General features: G+C 46.2%; 1 protein-coding gene across 1 annotated transcript in view; it reads right to left on the bottom strand.

Annotated features, from left to right (window-relative positions):
• Window positions 1-26,329, bottom strand: part of MOV10 (Mov10 RNA helicase) — a 360,143-nt gene that overhangs the window by 243,370 nt on the left and 90,444 nt on the right. Inside the window, exons 5-6 of the mRNA XM_086923342.1 lie at window positions 8,188-8,428; window positions 503-652 (exon numbers count right to left, since the gene is read on the bottom strand). Coding sequence (XP_086779468.1) covers window positions 503-652; window positions 8,188-8,428 — 391 coding nt within the window. The remainder of the gene's footprint in view (window positions 1-502; window positions 653-8,187; window positions 8,429-26,329) is intronic.

Here is a 26,329-nt window from a genome sequence, read left to right on the forward strand (position 1 = left end):
TGCCACTCACCATCGAGAACTGGGGCCAACATGTAATTAACTACACAGCCATTGAAATGGTAATTAAAAAGAAACTGTACCTCCACTAACTTGTACTGGCTATGGAGCTCTCCAGGCAAGGGCCTTCCATGATTCCCTAATAACATCTCAAATAAATCAATCAAGCAAACCTCATCTTCAAGAAGTCTTGGGAAAACACTCTATAAATATTATGGGCAAGTCAGGGGCCACTCCCAATTAGAAACCTGAACCCGGCCTGGAAAATAACTGAAATCATCACATGCTGCAGGAAACAAATATCTATTACAAAAATTAGGGGTCCTATTAAAATAGGAGGAAAAAAAAATCTTTTAAACTATTGATATTTTTCTAGGGTTTTTACAGCCAGTATAAATTTCACTCTCTTGTATCAGCTTTTCCTTACCTTTTCTGATCCCTTCATTGGGAGAGCTTTGTTCCATAAGAAATCATAAGCGCTACGGATGGCTGGTCAGTTACTTACATAACTTCTTTGGTGTCCTCCATAGCAGGACTGCGAGGGTTAGGTCTGTCTAATCCCAACTGGATAACTTCTTGGACAATATCCTTCAACTTCATGGGATACTTGTACTGACCCAGAGAGATGGACCGCTCAAGTTCATAATCCAAGAAACTGTAAAGACAAATGGCAAAGAAATTGTGTTGTGATTCAAATATCCAGGTGCAATGTGCCCCTTGACAGAGTTTCTGCAGATTGTTTCTATATAAAATGTCAATGATTGTATGTGGTAAAAACACATTGGGATATCCTATTGACATATGATATGTCCTCCGTCCCACCTCCTTAAATGCGCTAGGTTGTTCAAATTTTCGTTCGAATTTTACAATGATCATGTAAAAAGTCAAGTCAAGTTTAAATTTGTATAGCGCACTACTCACCCAGAGGGTCTCAAGGCGCTTGAGGGAGGGGGGGGGGGGAGCTTTACTTATCAAATATCCAAGTTTTTAGTTGTTTCCTGAAGGAGAGGTGGTTCTTTGTGAGGCGGAGGTGGGTGGGGAGGGAATTCCAGGTCTTGGCCGCTAAGTAGGAGAAGGATCTTCCTCCCATGGTGGATCTTTGGATGCGTGGAATTGCGGCGAGGGCTTGATTGGACGATCGAAGTTGGCGGGTGGGGGTGTAGAAGGACAGGCGCGTGTTGAGGTATTCGGGTCGTAGAGGGCTTTGTGTGCGTGGGTGAGGAGGCGGAACGTTATTCTCTTGTTGACGGGGAGCCAGTGGAGGTCTCTCAGGTGACCGGAAATGTGAGCTTGGCGGGGGCTGTCTAGGATGAGTCTGGCTGAGGCGTTTTGGATGCGTTGGAGTTTTTTCTGTCGTTTGGCTGTGGTTTCGGCGTAAAGGGTGTTTCCGTAGTCTAGTCGGCTTGTGACCAGTGCATGGGTGACCGTCTTTCTTGTTTCGGTAGGGATCCAAAGGAAGATTTTGTTGAGCATACGTAGGATGTTGAAGCATGATGATGAGACGGCGTTGACTTGTCAGGTCATCGAGAGGGAGGAGTCCAGGATGAAGCCCAGGTTACGTGCGTGGTCTGTTGGTATGGGTGTGGTTCCCAGGGCCGGTGGCCACCATGAATCGTCCCAGGCGGAGGGGGATGATCCTAAGATGAGGACTTCCGGTTTGTCTGAGTTAAGTTTTAAACGGCTGTTCTTCATCCACTCGGCTACTTCTTTCATCCCTTCGTGTAGGTTGGTTTTAGCGGTGTTTGGGTCTTTGGTGAGGGATAGGATCAGCTGAGTGTCGTCTGCGTAGGAGATAATGTTGAGGTTGTGTTGGCGCGCAATGGATGCGAGGGGACTCATGTATACGTTGAAGAGGGTGGGACTGAGTGAAGATCCTTGGGGTACGCCGCAGATGACTGATCTAAAAGGGGGGAGGCGGACTCTCTGGGTTCTTCCGGCGAGGAACGAGATTATCCAGTCCAATGCTTTTCCTTGTATTCCGACGTTGCTGAGGCGTTGTATGAGGGTGCTATGACAGACCGTGTCGAAGGCTGCGGAGAGGTCCAGTAGGATGAGGGCAGCAGTTTCTCCGTTGTGCAGTTGAGTTCGAATGTTGTCTGTTGCTGCGATGAGGGCGGTCTCGGTTCTGTGTTTGGCTCGGAAGCCGGACTGTGAAGGGTCGAGGGATTTGTTGGATTCGAGGAAGGCGGCGAGTTGACTGTTGACGGCTTTCTCAATGACTTTGGCAGGGAAAGGGAGGAGCGAAATGGGGCGGTAGTTCTTAAGTTCAGTGGGGTCTGCTGTAGGTTTCTTCAAGAGGGCGCAGAGTTCGGCGTGTTTCCAGCTTTCCAGGAAGGTGGCGGAGTTAAGGGAGCAGTTGATGACGTCACGGAGATGGGGTGCGATAATGGAGTCTGCTTTGTTGAAAATGTGGTGGGGACATGGGTCGGTTGGCGATCCTGAGTGAATGGTGTTCATCAGGCGGATGGTGTCTTCAGTGGTGATTGGGTTCCAGGCGTAAAGGTTGTTGGAGGGGGGTTTTAGATCCAAGGTACGTGGGGTGGGCTGGTCTCCAAAGCTGTTATGTAAGTCGGTGATTTTGTTGTGTAAGAACGAGGCTAGAGAGTCGCAGAGGTCTTGGGATGGAGTCTAGACCCTGGGCAAAACTTGACGTTGCCAAATGGACACAACTCCTTGAGGAGTCAGTCCCCAACCTTAGCTCATCCATTGAACTCGCAGATAGGGAATTCTCCTCCTGGATCACCAACTCCTTAGACCTGGCCCTTCCAAAAAAATCTCACCGTAAACTAAGGAAAAAAGCAACTTCCCCATGGTTCACCCAGGAACTTCGCCTTTTGAAAAAAGCCTGCAAGAGAGCAGAAAGAGTCTGGAGAAAAGACTTCAACTCCACCGACAAAAACGACTACAGATTGATGATCCTGAATTATAAAAAAGCTTTGAAAAACGCACAAACCTCTTTTTATAGCGAGAAAATCAGCCAGGCAGCAAACTCATCAAGGGAGACGTTCCTCACTTTGAAAAAGCTTCTCAAACCCCCTACCCCCCCAGATGCACGAGTCCCTACTATAGAACACTGCAATGAGTTAGCAAACTTCTTTGACTCTAAAATTCAAAACATACTTAAACAACTTCCGCCACTCTCCCCTTCAGACCCACTCCCCCTCCCCTCCTCCCATCAGCAAAGAAATGGCGTTGAACTTAGTAAATTCCAACCTATCAACGCGGAAACTCTGGGCTCTATACTACAAGCCCTCAAAAGCGGATCGCCTCACGACCCTGCCCCGCTGAGACATCTTAAACTTGTAGCCCCGAGCATTCTTCCTCTCATAATCAACCTCTTAAACACCTCTTTTGACTCCGGACTAGTGCCCACTAACTGGAAAAAAGCGGTAGTGAAAGCACTCATAAAAAAACCTAACCTTGACCCGGATAATTTGGCCAACTACAGACCTATATCTCTCCTCCCGGCCATTAGTAAACTAGCGGAAAAATACATAAACTCCCAGCTCTCTCTCTATCTGGAGTCCAATGAACTGCTTAAAACCTCGCAAACGGGCTTCCGCCCGGGCCAAGGGACAGAAACAGCTATGGTGGCGGTGGTCGAAGAAGCCAGGAAGATCATCGATGCAGGAGGATCAGTGGCAGTGATCCTCCTGGACCTTAGCGCAGCTTTCGACACCGTCAACCATAGCATTCTTGCCCAACGCCTAGCAGATCTTGCCATTAAAGGGACAGCCCTTGAGTGGCTAAAATCCTTCCTTCACAATCGCTCCTTCCAGGTAGCAGACGGAGACTGCATCTCCAAGGAAACCCCGATACGTTGCGGAGTGCCTCAGGGCTCCTCTCTGAGCCCGACACTCTTCAACGTATATATGGCACCTCTGGAACAAATTGTCGTCCCCTATGGCATCAAACTCCTGACCTACGCGGACGACACACAGTTGGTCGTTTCCCTAAGCCAGTCAGAACCCCCCTCCATAGATCTGTATTCCTGCCTGGAGGACATCGTCAGTTGGATGAGCAGCTCCCATTTAAAGCTCAATGGGGAAAAAACAGAGCTTATGGTTTTAGGCAACCAGTCCCTTTTTCGCCCGGAATCCTTATGGCCGCCCAGCATGGGCCCACCTCCAACCCCTAAAACCGATATCAAAAGCTTAGGGATCTGGCTGGATAATAAACTCACTCTCAGCACCCAGGCCAAGAAAACTGCGGGAACTTGCTTCGGCTTGATCCGGTCCATCCGCAAAATCCTCCCTATCCTTCCCTTCCAGTCTAGAAAACTGGTCATCCAGGGCCTCATACTGTCCAGATTGGACTACGGAAATGCCCTATACCTTGGATCCCCAAAAAAAGTCATCTCCAAACTCCAGGTGGTGCAAAATGCTGCGGCACGAATTCTTACCGGCACCAAAAAGCGCTGCTCTGCCAAGCCCGCACTCAAAGAACTACATTGGCTCCCGGTGGAACAGAGAGTGCACTTCAAGGCTATGTGCCTAACCCATAAAATCCTGCACGGAAAAGGTCCCCCGGTTCTGAAAAATCTCATAACCCCCCACACAACAACCAGAACCCTACGCTCTACCAATGCCCACCTGACTAAAATACCCAAAACCAAAAAATCACGTTTCGGAGATCGGCAATTCTCCTACTTGGCATCCAAGATGTGGAACACTCTTCCACCAGCCCTCCGGGCCCAACCTAATCTCTTAACATTCCGTAAATCCCTGAAGACATGGCTGTTCCCCTGATCCATGCCACCCCCCGGCCCATCCTTTTTGAGAACTTAGTGGATTCTGTCAGCGCTGGGACGCTCCCGGGCAGCCATGCGCTCTACAAATCTCCTAAATAAATAAATAAATAAAATAAATGGAGTGATGTCGTTGGTGCCGGCAGTGGGGTTGGTAAACTCTTTGACGATGTTGAATAATTCTTTGCTGTTGTGGGCGTTGTTGTCGAGTCGATCCTTGAATGCTGATTTCTTGATGGATCGGATCAGTTGGTGTTTGCGGGTGGCGTTCTTGAAGGTTGTCAGTGGTTGGGTTTTTTCGCCAGGCTTTCTCAAGGGTGCGACAGATCTTCTTTGATTTCTTAAGGTCATCATTAAACCAGGGGGCTTTTTTGCTGCCTTGTTTGATTTGATGGTATTTCAGGGGTGCTAATTCGTCAGCGCTGTGGGCGTGAGGGCTGATGAAGTCAGTGATGTCTTCGCTGAATTGTGTGCGGGGTCCGGGTGGTCTATAGATGAGGGTGCCTCTAAGTGTGGTCTTAGGGTCGGTGTGAACCTGGAAGTGAAGGTGTTCGGCGGTTGTGAGGTGGTCATCGGAACTGGTCGTGATGCGGATGGTGTTCTTATGAACGATGGCGATTCCTCCTCCTGTTTGGTTGATGCGGTCCTTTCGGATGATCTTGTAGCAGTCTGGGATGGCTATGGCGATGTCGGGCGCTGATGAGGCGTTCATCCAGGTTTCTGTGAGAAAGGCGACGTCCGGCGATGTGGTGTCGAGTAGGTTCCAAAGTTCAATGGCGTGTCTGTGGGCCGAGCGGGTGTTGAGTAGGAGGCACTTCAGGTGGTTAGTGTCGGAGCTCTGTTTGGAGTCTTTGGATTTGGTGTGGGTCCTGATGCAGTCGAACTTGCATGAGTGGCAGGTGAAGGGTCCATGGGTGTGTCCTGGGGCGGCTTGGTAGCAGTTAGGGAGTCGGCCGGGGTTGAGTGCTGAGAGGGTAGCGGTGTCGTACGTTATGCAGGTGGAGAGGAGGTTGCGGGGGCCAGGGGGTCTGGCGCTGGGCGCGGTCCAGGCGCGGACGGGCGTAGACGGGCTTACATTTGGAGCACCTTCGGCGCGCATGGTGCGCGCCCGCTGCGCGTCTGTTGCATTGACATATGTAGATAGTGGAGGGGGGCGGAGCGAGGGAGGAGCAGCTAGGAGGCGGGAGCGGGGTGGAGAGGCTGGCTACGAGGCACAACAACAAATATGGCGGCGAAAGCAAAACCGAAACAGGACGAGATTGGGGCAGAAAGTTAGATGTCGCTATGGGCAGTGGCACCGGCACAATCAGGCAATAAATGGTCATTTTAAAATCAGGCAATGCGAGCGCTCCAATAAAATGAATTTGCACAGATTAAAATGTGAGCAGCAGCAGTGAGCAATAGCAGGCAGCAATTCTTGATTGAATTTCACCACAATATAACAGGAAAGGTATTGAGGTCCTCAAAACCAGACCTAGAAGTAAAACATGCAACACAATTACTCACAGCCAGCCAACCCATAGGAAACCTTGCCCAGATTTCAAGCAAGGCTTCTCAAAATAATGGATTACATCAGTTGGCATAGGTCTTGATCAGTGTCTTTGTTCAGATCACACAAAGATCATCAAGATATCAACACAAGTCAAAACAAATAGAAACAAATGGAAGTGGAATGCTGATAATTTCCTTAGTTATCAAACTATTATCTGGCTCTCAACCTTGGTTAATGCCCTAACCTTGCACAGGTGACCTGAAGTTTGGTACTATTGCATGAGCAATTGCTGCCCAACGAACCACAGGTGACCCTGGTACTAAAGGTTGGCTATTTCTATCTGTGGTCATTTTGGAATTTGTTCCCATAAGTCTATTGTCCACAGCAGTTGAATCGAATCCCTATGGTCTGATTTGAAGAGAAAAAGTCTATGTAAAGTGCTCCGACAAATTAGCCTGGCCCAGCCAGATTTCCTGGTTAGGTCCATCAAAGTGTGCATCGGTACCCAGGGCAGTAGTATACCTGTATACCGTGGCCAAACATGGCGAACACACACATCTATTATAAAACCTTAAGCAATCAAGTGAGTTGGAAACTTTTCTGGACATTCATAAATTGATCACATGGAATAGGTCGAGAGTACAATGTTCTGCTACACAGCCACTTTGGCCCTTCAACACACAATCTGCAGTAGCTAGAATTTTTGGGGATCTCCAAGTGTTCTCAAAAGCCTGTCCATGGATGACCCTTAAGGAAAATGCAAAACAAAAACAAGATACAAATGTAGTAATAAATTATGGAAGCAGATGTAATGAATGATTCAAACGGTCAGCCCAATCACCAACAAGCCATGTCAGACTCATTGTAAGAGATCGGTTATACATTCAGAGATTTAAAGATCCCCTCACCCTCCTCACCCACAGAAACACAAATTCAGCGACATACCCTCTCCTCTGCCCAAAGAGGAAATCAGCAAAGTGAACATGGACTCAATATTGCAAAACAAATTCTATGGATAAAGAAAGCGGTTTGGTTTTCTTTTTGCAGGCACTCATGATTGCACAGGTTTAGTTTGGGGGTTCAAACTCTCCACTACCTCCGGGTGTTTTTCAGGATAAAACAGTGTCTTGCGATAACACCCTACATGTACAGGTTGATTAGATGCAAAGATGTTCTACTGCCTGCAACCAACATTAACTATATTTCAAAGTGATCCATCAAAACCCACTCCAGTTTGATATTTTACATACATTGTTCCGAGTCACCAGCGCATTTATCTGCCATTTGGGCGAGTACATACTCATTCCTGAGGTTTTTACGGTAGAAACTAGACATCCTCAAGACTTCACCATCAGTCACTTTTATTTCATCTAAAATAGATTTAGTTGGGGAGGGGGGCAAAGGAGCACTGTCCATCACGTCCCATTTATGTACCTGTCTACAGAGACCAAAGTCTACATTGTGGATTCTTTTTTAAATGATCCCAATAACCGGACTACCATGCTCAACCACAACCAAAATAGTTATTGTACTTTTGCAAAAAAAAATTCCATTCATAAACATGTAAATAACACGTTTTTCTGTCACCTAACTACCTAAATGAAAGGCAGAGTTGCACACTTGGTTGCGACCTCCAAATCACCCCAACAGTCGGCAGTGGGCATTTAACTCAATGAGCCTTTTTAAAAGTGGGACCTGTTAGACATGGGGCACTGGGTGTACTGCTGGTTTTTAATTTATCTGGCTAACTACTTTAACCTCCTCACAATCCCAAAAAATACTTTATGTTGGGAAAAACTGAAAGAGTATTCTTAGCGAGTGAAATGAAAAATGTTCTCAGTGATCAGGTTTGGCAGGTATACATCACACAGAACCCATTATAAACTCCGTCAGTACATCATCTAAGCCATCATCTGCATCATTCTTTAAAACATAGCGACAAAAAGCTTACTTCTCCGGTGGAACGCCTTCATCGTCCAGATATGTTATTGGTCTTTGGATGGCAGCTTGGTAGGGCTTATATGGAGAAGTAGGACCCAGTTCTTCAGCAAGACTGCCATTTGACACAGCGGACAAGAACCGACCAATACAAAAATTCCCAGAGCCTGTGCATGAAAACTCAAACACCACAGTGATGGGGAAATAGCCATAGTATTTTGTCAGGCAATGTACTCGGACCTCATAGGTAGCTCCTGCAAGACGAACAAAGAGCAGCAATTAATACCAGGTTTTATGTAATTTTTTGCAGAAAAAGTGTTTGCCACTGTAATCAATTAAGGTAACAAGCATGTTAATGTTGCTTAAATGTATGGTTGCCTTGAATAGTATTTGAATGCTTACATTGTTAAATATAGAATAAAACTAAACAGTCAACCTTAAAAATATAATTTCAGTCAAAATCGTGCTCTATCGTTCACCATAAAATGCCTTGAAGAGATCTGGATCATTCTACCACACCATATGGGGCTGCAAAGCCATTACTGAATTCTGGAATTGTATACATTCAGAAGATCCGATTTTTCCACGGGTCCAGATAAGTCTCGACTCGCCTACAAATACTCTTAGGATGCAGTGACTGACGACTTCTCAAAACACAGACACTGTACGCAATGGGCACAGAAAGATCACACAAAGCTGGGGTAACCTCTTGACCTCAAATGTGGATTTTTGGAGAATGGAATGTTTGGGGCATGAGAGGTCGAGTAAAGTGGGAAGCGGTTGTCCAAAGTGAGAGAGCGCAAATTTGAATAGAAATTTTGTATGGGGCGTATTTACAAGCACATCGTATAATGTAGGAAGGAAACGTATATCGTAATGTGAAATTGACATTTATGGCATATAGATAACGGATGTAACCAAAGTAATATAGGAAATGTAACTGTATTCACTTTAGAACATGTATTAGATTTAGAAGGCCCGTATACGTAGAGGGCTGATGTAGAGATGATATGTAGAAATGCTTATGAAATGTAGAATGTGCAAGGTAGAATTCATGTACGTGTGAAAACGTTAAATGGAGAAGCGGCGAGAAATGTAACGTGTAGAAGTGCGCAGAAAGCATACATACGACGATGTAACGAATAAGCATATAACCTCGTACTCTATGTAGTTATATTCTATGTAAAATGTATTCGAGTAAAATCAAGACTTTAGTTAAATACGAATATATAAATGTGTGTTAGAGGTTATACTGTGTAGAAGGGTTTTTTTAGTAGAAATGTTAGAAAGGTTTAGGTCATTTGTGATTCTAACCTGACTGACCAAGGGTTAGCAGGAGCACAGTCCAATGTATATAATTTAGCGGACTTACAGGAGTCGTAAATAGTTTGATGTGGACGTGAGAGCCAAGAAGTCTAGCACTTGTTAGATTTAAGGTGACAACGCTGGACAAAGTTTATGGCCTGAACGTGATGAGAAGCGCTAAGAATTTGAAACTTGTTTTGAATGACCATTCACAGGACCTAGAAGGTCAAAGAATAGCAGTTGTAAGTTAAAGTCTTGTTTAAGTTCATATGATTTCTGATCTGAAAGTGTCAATTGAAATTGCCAATAAGAAGATGAAGATGACATCTAAAGAAGAAAGGTCAACTTAACGGACGGCGAAAGAGATGAAGCAATGGAAGAAGCCAGAAGCTGACATCATCGGGGAAAGTCCGTGGTGGGCGTCAAGGGGCGTTCCACCCACACTGTGATTGTGTATTTTAGGGACAGCACCCCGGGGAGGAGGTAGCAATTGGAGATTAGGAACAGCGAGGGAATTGCTCAAGAGAGAAGGCAAGGGTAGATGCCTTGAGCAGATGCGCTGAGAGAGATCAGAGCGCAAAAGAGCAGTAGGCCGAGGACCCTTAAGAAGAGCGGATGGGTAGGCAGAGAGGGTACTGCTTCTTAAACTTAAGTTACCTTTAGAGGCTAAGAGAGTTTGATCTTCTTTGGAAGTCAAACTGCTGACACCTTTTTAGGTCAGGAACTAACGAAGTAGGGATGTCACATAGCATAGAGTAGGGACAGATTTAACGTGATACTTTTCTCTTTCTGTAGATGACGCCAAGGAACCACTTCACATCGAAGCTTTAAATTGCCGAATGTGGAATTGATTTTGTATACTTTAATTCCAAGAGAATTGTAATTCGCATTTCAATTTGACTTTTATATAAAACTTTTAAACTTTATCAGTTGTAAGTGGTTCTTCCGAGTGGCGTCAGTTAATGGGGTTTGTCTAACCTATACAGGGGTTGTCTTTTACTCAATGACAGATACTAGCGGTCCAAAATAGATGAATGCGATAAGTTATTAAATTGATCATAAATTGATATCAAAATCTCATTCCCCGCAAAAGTAATAATCGAAGTTCTGGGATCCGTGAAGATACTCATAACATGACAATTAATAGTGGAAGTTATCAAGCGGCAACAGCCAATAAGATCCTGGTTGGAAACAGCGGTGGTTGGGGATGGGTGGGTGGTTGATCAGCGATTACTACACATAAAAGTAGCAAGTGACATTGTATCTCCGGGACAGGTTGGAGAGATGCGCTGGAGTGTGATTCTATGCACAAACTGAACAATTATTTTCCGCATTCTATGCTGCATTGTTAAAACTGAAACATAATAAAGAAAGCCTTAAAAAAAAAAAGAGAATGGCCCAATTGACTTTAAAGCCAGTGTGAATAGCTAAATTTAGTCAATCGACGTTAAAAAGGGGCATCCCTTAGTGATACCTGCTTTGAGATCTTGTAACCTCTCTAATAAAGCCTGGATTGAGACATGAAGCCTCAAAAAGTCTGGGCCACAAATCTTATAAACGAAGATTCTCACTTTATTTCCTTAGACATTTGAAAAGTCCGTGTTGTTGCACTATGAGCTTTTAGATGCCGAAACGATGCTAAAAATGATCACAGATGCCACAACAAGCACTAATTAATACGTCAGAGGCCCTTAAGTGTGGGCCAGATATGATACGCATTCTGGAGAGTTCCTTCAGAACTGGAGGGGTGGATGCTCAGACCCACAGTGCAAGGTCGCAGTTCAGTGCACGTGCTGAGTTAGAGCAGCCCCGAGGGCCGCAGCACAGCAAAAACACACCTAGCTATTAGTTGCGCAGGCAGTGTTTTCAGGTTGCATACGAGCAGTTCCGTTATACAGTTTCAGGGACACGGTGGATTGCATAAACAATCATTTCGTCTTGCAGAAAACACACAAACTTTGCATTAATTAATTATGACTTGTAGTTTTAAAACTTTATTTTGAAAGCCTTAATCTTGTGCAGATAAAATGCATGTCAAAACAGGAGAACAACATTGCAGTTACGATTGTCATTAATGAAAACAATAAGAACATTTCAAACATTTTGCGTGTTCAGATGGCATCCTAGACCCTAGTGCTATTAGTAAAACTCATGCTAATTTAGTAGGCTAAAACATCATATATCTGCATGTCGAGTATTTGGAATGACGCACAGCATAGCCTTGGAAAACACCAAAGGGCGGCTGTTTGTTATTAGAGTTCTCTCAGGGAAGAACAGGCTCCTACTGTGCCCAGTCTCTCCTGAGGCATCTGTCTGACGGAGAGTGAGTCTGGATTAGGAACCAGCAAATAGTGTCGCAACATCTGCCGATAATCTCTCTGGCAAACTCTTCTCCTAATTAATGGGCGAAACCAGAGTTTTGTTTGGGGGTTACTGCGACCATGGTTTCAAAATACATCTATCTAGTCAAAACTATCACATCCTTATTTACGTAAACTGAACTCCACTTTTAAATTAATGGGCAGCGCCATGTTGGCCGTGAAATTTTCAGGGGGCTGCCAAATTGATAAGTGTGTAATAAGAAAAATGTCAGAGTACAGTGGGGAGGCATCCATTATGAAGACAAGATGTCAACTTACCCTGGATGTGCCCATGTTTGAACAGTAGTTGACATAGAAAGTGTAAAATTCCTCTAATACAGATGACATTTTAATGAGTGGAAAGCTGGCCTTATAAAACAGCTGACCTGAGATGGGAACTAGCTTAGTGTTAACAGCAATAATAAGTACACGTCAATGCACAGACACATCAAGATGGTGCCACCCTATGTCTAGGTGAACAGTTTTGAAAACGAGCTTTGGAAGATATTTACTTTGACTAAAATTGACAAAAATTGTTGTGAATGTTCACTGCCAAAGTAACCATGTAAAAGCAGAAAATAAAAAATAATGTGATAAAATAAACAGATGTAGCGGCAACTGAAGTGTTTCAAATTAAAAGTTGCATAAAACCCGGTGACTGGCCCAGGGTGAGAACCAGACTTTCTTCAACTCCAATTAAACAAATTACTTACCTTTGATAAGGATTGTGTTGACTTTGTTCTGCCCCGGAAGTGACGAAGCAGGCTGTGGTACCAAAGTCAGTTTGCTTGACTCTTTCTGCACCCTCAGGAACAGATCACAAAATAATTGGAGGTACTAGGGTGGGACCTTATTAGACGGCAAAAAGAGATAATTTCATAGAATGAGGTGTGAGGACCGCAAGTATTTTGCGGTTACATCCATTAACCCCAGATAGATTGTTCCAGAGTGTTCTTCTGCTGCATACTTCTAACCACAGAGTTCTCCCCTTTAGAATGGATATCAAAGCAGTACTTCCCCAAGGTGGAGGGTATGGGAAGTGAGCTCAGACCAGAGTCATGCAGGAACAAACACACAAAATACCCTTCCAGTCACAGCTGGCTAACAAGGCAGTAGCGCTTCATCAACGTGTGCACTGATTCCCATGGCATAGCCTGGCAGATGTCAGGAACAGACACTTTATGTGACAATAGAGTGGTAACAGCCTTAGCCCTTTTGGAATGAACCATTAGTCCCTCCGGATACGGATTCCCAGCACCTTCACAAAGTTCTTTTCTGCACAGCTTTACTGCTCTTTGCCCCAAACAACCCCACAAAACGCTATCAATGGTATTTGGCGCAATGGATGTAATGCAAGCTCTTTTAGAGTCCAGCTGATGGAGTGTCTTTTCTTTCGAGGGATGAAGCAGGGCAAAGAACGTTGGGAGGGTAATGGACTGCCCAACATCAAAAAGTATCCCAACTTTAGGCAAACAGCTGCCAGGTCCCTAGCAGAGGGTTGTCTGGAAAAGTTTGTTTACAGAGGCTGCGTTGAGAAAGCTTAGAGCTTACTCACACAACAAGCTGAAGCAATCACAATCGGTAAAAGGGTTTCAAGATTCAGTAGGAGCAACAAGAAGTGGGGAGCAGCTCGAAGGGGGTACACATGAGGAACATCAGGACCACATTAAGATCCAACTGTGGCATCACAAAGGGTTTAGGAGAGGAGGTGTGCGTCATCTTTAACAATGTGCATCACAACAGGTGGTTTAAACAAATGACTGGGCCTGTAAATGCAAAAAAACAACAAATAACCTCTTAAGGTGACCCCTGCAACACCTTGCTGGGCAAAACATAAAATTAACAAAACATATGACAGTTTAGCTTGTACGGGGTATGAGTTCTGAATTTCAGACCAGGCCACAAATTTGTCCCAGCTCTCTTCATAATTAGATTTTGTAGAGCCCACGAATATGACATCTCCAAACTTAGAAGCTTTATTGAATTCAGTCAACTGCAGCTGCTCACTCTTTACACATTAAGATGTAGATTGTGCAGCTTCGGGTGGAAAACTTTGCCCTGCTGCTGTGATAGTCAATCCTCCTGAAGCAGTAGCCTGATAGTAGGAGCAGCTATTCATGTCCATAAGTTCTAGATACCATACTCTCCTAGCCTACTCTGAAGTCACAAGGATGGCTTGGGTCTAATAGTTCCTGATCTTCAGAACAAGGGAAAGGAGCTGCAGGTGCGGAAAGGCGCACAGAAGTTCTGTGCTCCTCGCTAGCCGTGATGAGTCTCCTAGAGAGAGCCTGCTTTAGAAATCCAATGCGCAGACATTTTGCCACTGCTTGTTCTTAGCAGTAACAAAGATCGAGCCCGGGCTCTTTCCACTGTTGGAAGACGCCCTGTGCCGCCTCTCGAAGCACCTCCATTCATGATTAGCCAGGCATCACTGACTGAGCACTTCCATCCTGGTATGTAAAGATCCCACCAGGTGGTTCATAATCAGGGCGATGCCACAACGCCCCCGCCAACTCCAGAGGTGCAGCGCCTGTTGGCTAGGACCCATGACGCACTCCACCCTCCTTTTTGCTTGTTGTTCATGGGAGCCTGCAACAACGTTCACTTGATGAACGTCTGGAAGGCCTTTAACACCAGGCAGATGGCACGCAGCTCCAAGAGATTTGTGAGAAGCTTGGTCTCAGAGTTTCTTGCAGAATCTTTACTTCTCCAGTACCTATCCAAGATGACCTTTGCAGCCCAGAAGGGAAGCATCCATCACCAAAATCAGCTCTTGATGGGGGAAAGAATAGGTTTCTGCCACTGGCCTTGTGGCAGTTAAGCAGCCACCACTGCAGATCCTATGCGTTCTCCTCTGAAACCTGGGTGACAGCCGACAGATTTCCTTAGAGACGGGTCCAGAGACTTCAGATCCCAGTGCTAAGTCCGCATATACCACCTAGCGAAGTGAACAAATAGGATGCTTGAGGCCAGCGGGTCAAGAAGCCTCAAGGCTGCTCTGACTCGGATATAGGACTGGGGCTGAAACATCGGATCATATTCTGAATGCCTTGGACTCATTGTGAGGGGGTTGAGGACCAGAACAAGACTGTGGCCAAAAGAGCTGTGATAAGTGGAAGATTCTGTGAAGGAGTCAGATGTGATTTGGGCTTGAGAACCCCAAAGACATCCAAAGGTTCACCAGAGTCTGCAGGGGTTTATGACTGTCTGTAGAGAAATCACCATCAAAAGCCAGTCTTTGAGGAAGGGAAAAACTGGTATTCCTCCATCTGAGGATGGGCAGTAGACCACTGCCATCACTTTAGTGAATGCTCAAGGACACCGACAAGGCAGACAAGAAGTACAGCAAATTGAAATTCTCCTGGCCTACCATGAACTACAGGTAACTGCATGATGGGCACATGATACTGTTAGTCCTGTAAGTCAAAGGCAATCATCCAGCTGCTATGATCCAGCGCAGACAGAACTTGGGCCAGTGTGAGCATTTTGAATGTGTCCTTCTGCAGGACAGCATTCAGATGGTGATAATCTAAAATAGGGTGAAGATCTAAAATAGACTGGATATTTAAAATAGGATGAAGGCCTCCGTCCTCATTTGGCACAAAGAAAAAGTGGGAGTAACAACCTGCCTCCTCTTCCAAGGCTGGCACCGTTTCAATGGTCCCTTTTGCCCATAGGTTTGAAGCAAGATTGAGAAGTGCTCATCTGGAAGATGCTTTGATGTGGGAGGAAGGTGTGGTGGGTCAGTGAGAAACAGAAGGGCCTAACCCTGCGAAACTATTTAGAAGATACACCTGCCTGGTGTGATGGATTGCTACCCTAGAAGAAAATGTCTGATTCTGCCTCCTAGAATGTGGTTGTGCACTGCTAAGGGCAAACTAAAGCAGTCTGGAGGCTGATGCCACAGAGGGGGGGGGGGGGAGAGACAGATAAGCATTACCCCTGGTGACCTGTGCAATGGCTGCTTGATCACTGTCTTCAGTCACAAAAGCATTGGGGTGACTGCTGCGGGAGTGGTGGGGACATGCTTTTTATACACCAGTCCTCTAGACTAATCTCAGAAGAAGTAAAATTGATGGAGAAGCCGGTAGGCAGAGGTGGAAAGGCCCAAGGAACGGGACATGGCTTGGCTTTCCTTAAAGAATTTGAGGGCAGAGTGAGACTTCTAGCCAAATAGGCAGGAACCATCAAAAGACATCTACAAGGGATGCCGTCACATTTATCAAATAAAAAATAAATTGAAAAAAGCAAGCACATTGGCAAAGGACCACTAGTACTACTCGCTCACACCCCAAACAATCTGTAGTGTCACAGCCAGCACTAATTACATAGTTGGTGGTATCCTGGTCGTCTTGAATAATTTGAGCCAAAGAGGACTGAAACGCCTTGGGGACCACAGGTAAGTTCGCGCTGGCAGTGTCCCAGAGGGCACGCATACAACGGTGTATCATGGAGACCGCAATAACAGACCTCAATGCCAAGCTGCCAAGAAGAGAACATTAACTTCCAGAATGCCTCAGTACTTTTTGAATTCCTATCTACAGGAGTTGTATGAAACCTGTTCAGATTAACTTTGCAAGTAGAGGCTTGAACCACCAAACTCATGAGTAGGATACTGCAGAAATTCTGTGTCACCAGGAGCCAGTCAGTTGAATCTGGCTACTTGCCTGGTGCCTGGTTATTAAAAGAAAGCTTAGCCTAAGTGCCCCTAATGGTGCCAGCCATGAGTTAGTAAACTGGAAGTATTAAGCTCAGATGAGGCTGACCCAGGGTATTAAACCTCAGTAAGACATTTGTCTCGACTTCAACTGAAGGTAGCTGTAGGTCCAGGGCCTCACCTGCACACCTAATCACTGTGACAAACTTGATTTAATAGAAAAATATATCAAGCGTAAATTGCCGGCAGGCCTCTCGCATCTGGTCCTCCCACCTGAAACCAGATTATTTAATTCCACAAGGGTAGCCATAGCTATGGTGTAATGAAAACAGCTAGGTTTTTAATTCTTTACGAAAGCAAAGAAAATTGGCCTGACTTAAGACAAAAGGGCAGAGCATTCCAATAAATGAATTTGAATTGTACAAAACTACAACCCCCCCAGGTCAGGTCGCTTTCTTAATTCTTGAGACCATCCCAGATCTAGCAGTAGGTGATCTCAGTGTTTTTGGAGAGTAGCACCAGACTCCATGCAACACTTTATGTGCCAAGCATATTGCTTATTAAAGGCAATTCTTTTTCAGACGGGGAGCTTGTGGAGCTTGTGAAGCTCCATCAGTACAGCAGACAGACTTTAATTTGGGGTTTTCTTGAGCAGACGGCAAGCTGAATTCTGCAGCATCTGGAGCTTATTAAGAAGTCTCCGTTTGATACCCAAGTAATAGTAGCAATTGTCAAACCAGACCATAGATTTTTGCAGAGTATGTGGAATAAAGGATAACAACCTTCCTTAATGTTTTTTTGGCAAAAAAGGTTGTAAATGTTAATGTATTAACTTGTTCCACAAATTAGAACATCTTCAAATATTATCCCTAAATTTCTTAGCTAGAAACTGGCAGAGGAAGAGGATCGAGGGGCAGTGGCCGCCAGGAGTAATTCCAGAATGTGACCTTTCCCCAAAAGGAGGAACTCCATTTTTTGAGTGTTTAGTTTTAAACAGTTATTCCTCATCCAGTTTACAATGACCAGCATACAATTGTTGAATCTATCTGCATCTTCTTCTGCGTTACTTGAGATTCACACCACTATCAGGGTGTCATCAGCATACACAATAGTGGCAAAGCCGAAAGCATGGATGGGTTTGGCTAGAGGGGCCACATAAATATTAAATAGAGTAGGGTTGAAGACGACCCCTGGGGAACTCCGCCAGGCAGAGTAAAGGGTTTTGAATTAAATTCCCTGAGGGTCACCCTTTGCTTGCGATCTCCAAAAATTGAAGTCAGGCTCACTGTATCGAAGGCTGCAAAAAGGCCTAAAAACCCAAAACAGCCCTCAAGTCATTATCCAAGGGGAGTCTATGCTCTTCTAAGAAAGCAACCAAGGCGGTCTCAGTACTGTGGCAGGATCTAAAGCCATACTGTGTTTTACTGAGGACCTTTTTACTCTTTAAGTATTCAAACAGGGTTCTAGTGAAATGTTTCTCGATGACTTTAGCAGGAAATGATAAACGAGATATCATTGCCTTCTTTCAGCGGATCTACAGATAATATTTTCTAAAGTGGTAAGACCAGAGCTTTTTTTTTCCCCACTTGCCAGGAAAGCATCCTTCCCTTATCACTGAATAGCAATGTGGGGGTTGGCGCTATTTTACAGACCAATTTATGCATTACCTTGGGTGGGATGGAATCTGAATGGGCCCCTGATTGTGTGTACTTAATTAGTTTGATCACTTGCTTATCTATAAGCAGAGAAAAATCGGTAAGCTTAGCTCTTTTGAGTTCTTGAGTGGGAGACTGGACCCTTGAATCCTGCGGGGATCTCATGGAATCGGATTCGCAGTAAACTGCTTTGACTTTCTCTTTAAAATGTGATGCCGGTTTGTCACAGAAAGAATGGCTCAGGGAAGGGCCAGGCTGACGACTGAGACCAGCTGATGTCTAAACAGTATTAAAGAGTTCTCTTCATGAATTAGCAGCATTCTTAATTTTCTCTGTATAGTAGCTTTTTCCTCTTTACTTTTTTTATATTCCTGAGCAATACTTCTGTATTTAGCTTTTTCATTTTCCCCTATAGCTGGATAGCCAGATATTTTCTTGTCTGCGAGATTTCTGTTTAATTTCTCTTAACTTATGATTAAACCAAAGAGCAGATGAGCTATTTCTAAATGTTTTAACGGTTTTCTCTGGGACCACAATAGAGACTGCGTCAAGTCACCACTTATACGATCCCACTGCATCATTTACATTTTCTGGGATAAATGGCCTTGAGACTTTGAGGTGCTCTTCCAAGTCTTCAAGATTCGACATATTTTGGCACAATATTACTTAAGCATCCTGGCCAGATTTTCTGAGGGCTTTTGTACAGTTAAGTTTAATCTAAAGTGAATTGCGCTGTGATCAGACTAGGTTATCGGAAGAGCAGCTTCCACCTTCAAGGTAGAATAGTTGGAAAAAATGCAGTCTATAATATGTCCTGCGTTATGTGTAGCGGAGTGTAACAGAGTAAATCGACCCAGTGTCCAGAGAATTATCAAGCCCACTGGCTTCCTGCAAATCCTTGTTACACACTGTGTTAATGGTAATGTGGGAGTAAATCGCCATCATCGTCAACATAATCATCATCATCATCATCATAAAGTGATGGCAAACTCACTATCCGAGCCAAAAAGATGGAGCTACTTAATTTAGCACCAAATATTATTCCTAGATAAAGGAAACTTAATTTTGCAGCCAGGAGCTCCCCCCTATAAAATGGGACCACACCTCTATGTTTTTTGGGTCCACTGGTCAGAATAAATGACTTGGTTCCAAATACAAATCTTACCATGTCCTTCATGAAGTGTGTGAAAGAGTATAGCAGGTCTTGTTCGCCATTCGCTGTCCTCGTGACAAAGACCGCTTCATCTGCATTTAGCACGACTGGCATAGGACATTTCCCAATTGTGCAATGTCTTGCTTGTTTTTGAACAAATGTCTTGTTAGAAATGGGGGCCTCTAGTTGGCAGAGGTAGGTACCTTTGCCAACTAGAGACCCCCATTTCAAACATTGGTGGTCAGCAGTGAGGATTTGAACCTTTATTTGTACTTGACCCACAGTGATTGGTGTGCATCCCTAGTTTAGTGCAGACCACTACGCAGCTATATCTACCTACGGTTATTGTTTTTTAGTTCTATTTTTTTTTTCCCTTAAAGTATCCACGCATCATGTCTCTGAAGAGTAAACCAGCTAGTGAGAGGGCAGAACTGGAGTTTGATATTGAGGTTTTGCATACCTACAGAGTAGATCAGCTCAAGCTATTTTGCAAAGATTTTGGACGCCCCGTGAAAAGGAGCTCCAGTAAGGAGAAGCTACAGAGGGCCTGACGGGCCTTGTGGGAGGCCAAAGAGGCTGCGGAGACAGGTGATGCAGAGGTGGATGAGGATGTACAAGGGAATGGTTTCTGGTAACAGGTTCCGCCTGTGTCAAGAGCAGCCTCCAGGGCTGGCAGCCACCATTCCGCTAGGAGCTTTTCCCCCAGAGGAGCTGGAAGAAAACCAAAGTGCCAGAGATCATGAAGTTCAGCTCTTAAGCTTAAAGATGAAGTAATTAGAAATGGAGAACCAAAAGGCTGCCATAGAGAAAGAGAAGATGGCAGAGGAGAGAAAGAACGCTCTCGCTTTGGAGGAAAATAGATTGCTTTTGGCTCATGAATTGAGCATGAGGGAACTGGACATTAAGGCCAAGCAAGCGGAGTCCAGTTCCAATGGTGGCAGCGTGCAGCCAGTGCAAGGGGGGACGGTTTACATACCCAAGGACCTAGTGCAGAATTACTGGAGGGGCGATGATATTTATGCATGGTTTACAGAGTACAAGATAGCCATGAGAATGAATGAGGTTACTGAGAAGCATGGGGGGGCGGGCCTGTGGAAACACTGAGGCCTCTGGGAGGGACATGCTACCACCTTTAGAGCAGGCGGGTACCCTGACCTATGCCCATATAAAGGAGGCTTTATGCCTCCGGTATGGGCTCACCCCAGAACAATACAGAGAGAAGTTCAGGAACTTTAAGAAGCTTGATTTGCATACTTGGATTGACTGTGAAAACGTGTTTAACAGTGCACTGGAAGGTCGGGTGAAGGGCAGCAAGGTAACGGATTACCAAGCGTTGTACAACTTAACTGGTTGAGAGCACTTGAGTAGTCTGGGTGTTCCAGAGCTGCGCCAGCATCTATTAGATAGTAAGCTAACTGATCCCAGAGAGCTTCTTAAGGAGGCGGACCGCTGGACTAGCTCCAGGGTCCACAAGGAGACTTTGGTTAACCCAGCCATGGGTGGACAGGATCCCCAGTAGAAGAGTGGGGGGACAAGGGTAAAAAAAAAAAAAAAGGACCCCAGAACAGTTCCCAGGGAAAGGAGTCCCAGCACCACAAGCTTAAAGTGTCCTGACCCCCTAAGGGCAGGCACAACAACTGGGGTCCCCCCAGGTGTTCTTCCCGTAATCAGGTAGGCCACATTGCAAGAGATCCTAAGTGCCCCAACTCCCGCCCAGCAACCACTGGTGCACCGTCACGGGGGTAAGTGAGTGTAGTGCTGGGGGAAGAATTGGTTCATAGTGAAGGGGGGGAGCAAGCAGTTATGATACTAGTTTCATTAGGAGACAGAGAGACGGTCCAGGGATCCTATCTGCCTAAGAACACCAAGAAGTACAGGCAGAGGGTGACCATCAATGGAGAAGGTTGAAGGCTCCGAGAGATACAGGAGCCAGTGTGACATCTGTCAGGTGTCAATGGGTGTCTGAAGAGCAACTTATTCCCAATGTACTTCACCCTGTAGTTGCAGTAGACAACTACAAGCGCTTATGTAAGGTGGCGCTAGTTCCCTTTGGGGTGGGGGAGGGGCTCAGGTTCCTTGAAGGTCGTTGTTAGTCCATCCATGCCTGTAGACTGTCTGCTTGGAAATTACCTGGAGATAACCCCATGGAAGGAGGTGGAAAGCCAGGCTCATGTGGAGAGGTTGGGTCTGCCTGAGTGGGTCTGTGTGACCACTCGGTTAATCGCAGCTAGTTGGGGTAATAAAGAGGACCTGGAGCCTGAAACAGTGGCCCAGGTGCCTGCCAGGAAGAGGAGGGGTTCGGGCATGGGAAATCAGCCCCAGAAGTTGCCACGGTCCAGGAAGAAGCAGACCTTGAAGGTGATGTGCTGAAACCCACACGGGAGCCGATAGCCGAACTGGGAGACCTACCAAAGCTGACCCATTGGCAGCAGGAGGGGGGGTCTGTCCAGGGAGGAGTTCTGCATAGCGCAGATGAAGTGCCCTACTCTTATTGGTTTGGGGCAATCGGCTGCAAACCAGGTGGCAGGTGATCAGTCCGGATCACATCCGATTCACTGGGAAGATGGATTGTTGTATAGTGAGCCCAAGGTTGTTAAGTGCAGCCCGTGTGCTGGTGGTACCAGAGTGCTTCAGGACCTTCCTACTGGGTCTGGCTCATGACGTGCCTCTCGCAGGAGATTTGGGGTGCGACAAGACCTTTCAGAGACTTGTCACCAACTTTTACCAGCCCCAAATGAGAAGGCACGTTGGCACACACTGTAGATCTTGCCAACTTGCCAGGCAAGTGGCAAGAGTGGAGGAAAGAGTAAAGCTCCCCTCAGACCCTTTCCTGTGATGAGCACCCCTTTTGAGTGGATGGGCACCAACATTGTGGGGCCACTGGAACCCAAGACAGCCTTAAGCAACAAGTTTATCTTGGTCTTGGTGGCTCATGCCAACTGGTACTCAGAAGCTATCCCCCTCTAGACAATCACAGCCCCATGGTGGGCAGTGCTTTGATTGGGATCTTTTCCTGTGTGGGGTTACCTAAAGAGGTAGTTTCTGACCATGGTACAAACTTCATTTAAAAGTACATGGCATCTATGTTGGACGAGTGAGTGTGGCACACAAGTTCCATAACTCCTTACCCTCCTCAAGGGAATGGGTTGGTTGAGAGATTCAACTGGACCTTGAAGGGCATTATCAAAGGTCTTGCAGAACCCTTGAGACGGAAGTAGGACATCTTTTTGTCATGCCTGCTGATTGCATACAGGGAGGTATCAGAGACGTCCTTATGGTTTAGTCCCTTTGAACTACTGCATGGTCACCCTGTGAGAACCTCAGAGTCTGGTGGAGGAGGGTTGGGAGAGAACTCCTGGTAAGACCCCACAAGATGTGTACAGCTGTGAGCTGGCCTTCAGAAACCAGACTGAACGCTTCAGGAAACTCGCTCAGGAGAACCTGGAAGCTAGCCAGGAAGAAATGAAAAGATGGTATGACCAGAATGAAACTCTGATCGAATTTCAGTGAGGCCCGAAAGTGTGGGTGATGGCACCAGTTGAGCCTTGTACGCTGCAAAATAATTAAACTGGTCCATATGAGGTGGTGCAGCGCAAGAGTGAGGTGACCCATCTGGTTGACTTGCAGACTCCTGCGAACCCTTTGAGGGTCCTGCATGTAAACCGCCTCAAGCCACATTTTGTGAGGTCTGAAATAACGATGCTCCTTGCAAAAGATGATGGAATGGAAGAGGAGAGTGAGCCTCTTTCTGACCTCCTGTCAGCAAAGGAACATGATGGGTCAGTGAATGGGGTAAAACTCTCTTACCCTGACCCCAGAAGAGCAGAGGGACAGTCGCCAGATGCTGGGACAGTTTGCCTCCCTGTTCTCTGTGACACCAGGAGTCACCAACTGGCGAGTCCATGATGTGGATACTGGGGACCGTTTACCTGCAAAGCAGAAATTTTACAGGGTAGCTGACAAAGTCAGGGCCAGCATCCAGGTAGAAGCTTCCAAGATGTTGGTGTTAGGGGCGATAGAGCCGTCTATCAGCCCCTGGGCTAGCCCAGTGGTCTTGGTGCCAAAAGCTGCTGCACCCATTGCCACTCCAGAACTGCAGTTCTGTGTGGACTACCATGGGGTCAAAGCGGTCACCAAGATTGACGCACACCCCATCCCCAGAACTGATGAGCTCGTTGATTGGTTAGGAGTTGCCCAGTACATTAGTACATTTGATTTAATGTCTGGGTACTGGTGATTGTCCTAACCGATTGGGCCAAAGAGAGGTCAGTGTTTTCAACACCAGAGGGGCACGACCAGCTCCAGGTTATGCCCTTTGGGTTGAAGAACGCCCCTACCACCTTTCAGAGACTGATTAACCAGGTACTGTCCAGGCTGGAGGAATTCAGCGCCGCCTACGTGATGGCATTGCTGTGTTCAGCTTCAGTTGGGAGGAACATTTGCAACACCTCTGCGAAGTGTTGAAGACTCTGCAAAGGGCAGGCCTCACTATCAAGGTAAGTAAGTGCCAGATAGAGCAGGGATTAGTGGTGTACTTGAGACACCAGGTAGGGAGCGGCCAGGTGGTGCCCCTACAAGCGAAGATTGATGCCATTCTGGCTTGGGAACCTCCCCCCCCAGACCAAGACAGAGGTGAGAGCCTTTTTAGGTCTCACCGGGTACTACAGACAGTTTGTCAGGGTTATGGCACCACTGTTGCCCCCTTGACAGAGCTGGCTTCAAGGAAGCAGCCAAGGAAGGTGATCTGGACTGATACCTGCCAGATCGCTTTTGATGGCCTGAATTCTGCCACATGCATGGCGCCCGGGCCTAAGGCACCTGACTTATCCAAATAATTTGTTCTGTAGACAGAAGCTTCAGAGCATGGTGTGGTAGCAGTACTATCACAATTGAATGACGAGGGTTTGGACCGACCTGTAGCTTTCATCAGTAGGAGGCTACTTCCCAGGGAACAGAGGTGGAGTGCAATTGAAAGGGAAGCTTTTGATGTGGTCTGGACGCTGAAGAAGTTAAGGCCCTACTTGTTTTGGACTCACTTCCATGTTCAAACAGACCACAGGCCCCTCAGATGGTTGATGCAGATGAGGAGTGAGAATCCAAATCGGTTGAGGTGGTCCATCTCCCTACAGGGAATGGACTTTACAGTGGAACACCGCCTTGGTACAGAACACGCCATTGCTGATGGTCTGTCAAGATTCTTCCGCCTTAGTGAGGAGAACTCCCAAGAGGGTGGATAGTTTTCCCCACTTTTCAGCTGGAGGGGACACGGGTTAGACCTGGCCTCCTTGGCGTGATTTTCCCAGACTTTTTGCCTCTACCTCCTGTGTTTTTAATGTGGAGCTGATTTTGTGTTTGCTGGCTTAGATGCTTTGGCACCTTGCCACTGCGGATCAGTATCAAAGTGCAAGTGCTCCCCGTGTAAATTGATATTGTGATAAGTTCTCCCTGATTGGCATATTTGTTTGATCTGTAGGTCCCTAGCAAAGTGCACGGAGTGTGCCAAGGCTGGTAAATCAAATGCTACTAGAGGGCTTGCTGCGCCGATTGTGCCACCCACACGAGTAGCCCTGTAAAGAGGTCTCCGATCTGCAACCGCAGTGCCTGTGCGCAGTTTGTTAACTGCCATGTCAACTTGGCATGTGCACCCACTTGCCAGGCCCCACCCTTCCCTGGTCTTACACACAGGATACCCCCAAGGTAGGCCCAAAGTATCCCCTGGGTAGGGTGCAGTGTATGTGAAAGGTAGGACATGTACTGGTGTGTGTACCATGTCCTGATAGTAAAATGCTGCCAATTTCGTTTATCACTATTGAAAGGCTAGCTTGTCCCATAGGACAGAATGGGGAATGCTTTGTAATATTTTACAAGCATATCTTCCCATAGGGATAAGATGGACAAATGGAGTTTAGTATCCCTGCACACAGGATTTAATAACATCTTTTAGTAAAGATGGTTTTTAAATTGTGTGTTTGAAAATACCACTTTTAGAAAGTGGCTATATTCTTGTTTAACCATCCTGTGTGCCTCTGCCTGTTTGTGGACTGACTTGCTGGTTTCAGGAGTGACAAGACAGAGGATGTGCATTCCCTGAAGACAGCCTCTGTGGGGGCAGGGGGGTGAGTTTTGCCTGGCCCTTCCTGGATGACTCCTGAGCTGAATAGAGACTGTCGGCATATATAGTGGTGGGAGGAGATTTACCTTGCACCTGAATGGAACCGATCTCCCTTGAACAATGATGTCTCCACCTCCTGTGGTCATGCTGCACCAGTGAAGGCAGAATTGGTTTGAACTGGGATCAAAGCCCCCTGCACAAAGAGAACTAAGAAATTTCCGGGTATAAGTATTAGAACTAAAACCCCTGAACTTTAGATCATCTCTGGGATTCAAGGGGACCCTTTGCAAAGTAGAAGAGCTGGAGAGACTGAGGAGAAGTGCTGCTCATTTGTTGAGTGAGGTTGGACTGCAGTTGCTGTTTCTGCCAAGAAAAGGAGAAGGACTTTGCTATGTGCTGTGTTCCCTGCTTGAAGGAGATCTAAGGGCCTGGTTTGCTGGCCTCCTGTTCTAAAGTCTCAGGGACACAAAGGCTTCACCCCAAGTTCTCCTGAACAATACTGCTGCGAGTTCCGACATGCCAGGAGGTGCCTGTGGCAGTATTGGACCATTGAAGGTTGTTGCTGCTGTTTGGGAGCTGGAAGAGAGAGGAACTTGAAGAACTAAAAAAACAATGCATTGCTCTTCTTGAGGCTGTTTTTCTAACGCTATCCACGGCACGAGAAGAATTTCCATGCATTGCTGTGCCGCTATAAAAACCAATGCAGCGCCTGTCGCTGCTATAAGAATAGACGCATCGAGGGATTGCGGCTGAAGAAAACCGACGCAGAGCAGCTCGCCGCCACTGCATTGATTACCAACGCATCCTCGATTTCAACTCTTCGCACCTGTGTGACAAGTTTAACCGACACATCAGCTGCAGACAGGAACCGTCAGGAAGAATCTACACATCACTTACCCCCCAAAAAACCAGA

This window comes from Lissotriton vulgaris, chromosome 5, assembly GCF_964263255.1.
Source record: "Lissotriton vulgaris chromosome 5, aLisVul1.2, whole genome shotgun sequence".
Lineage (NCBI taxonomy): Eukaryota > Metazoa > Chordata > Amphibia > Caudata > Salamandridae > Lissotriton > Lissotriton vulgaris.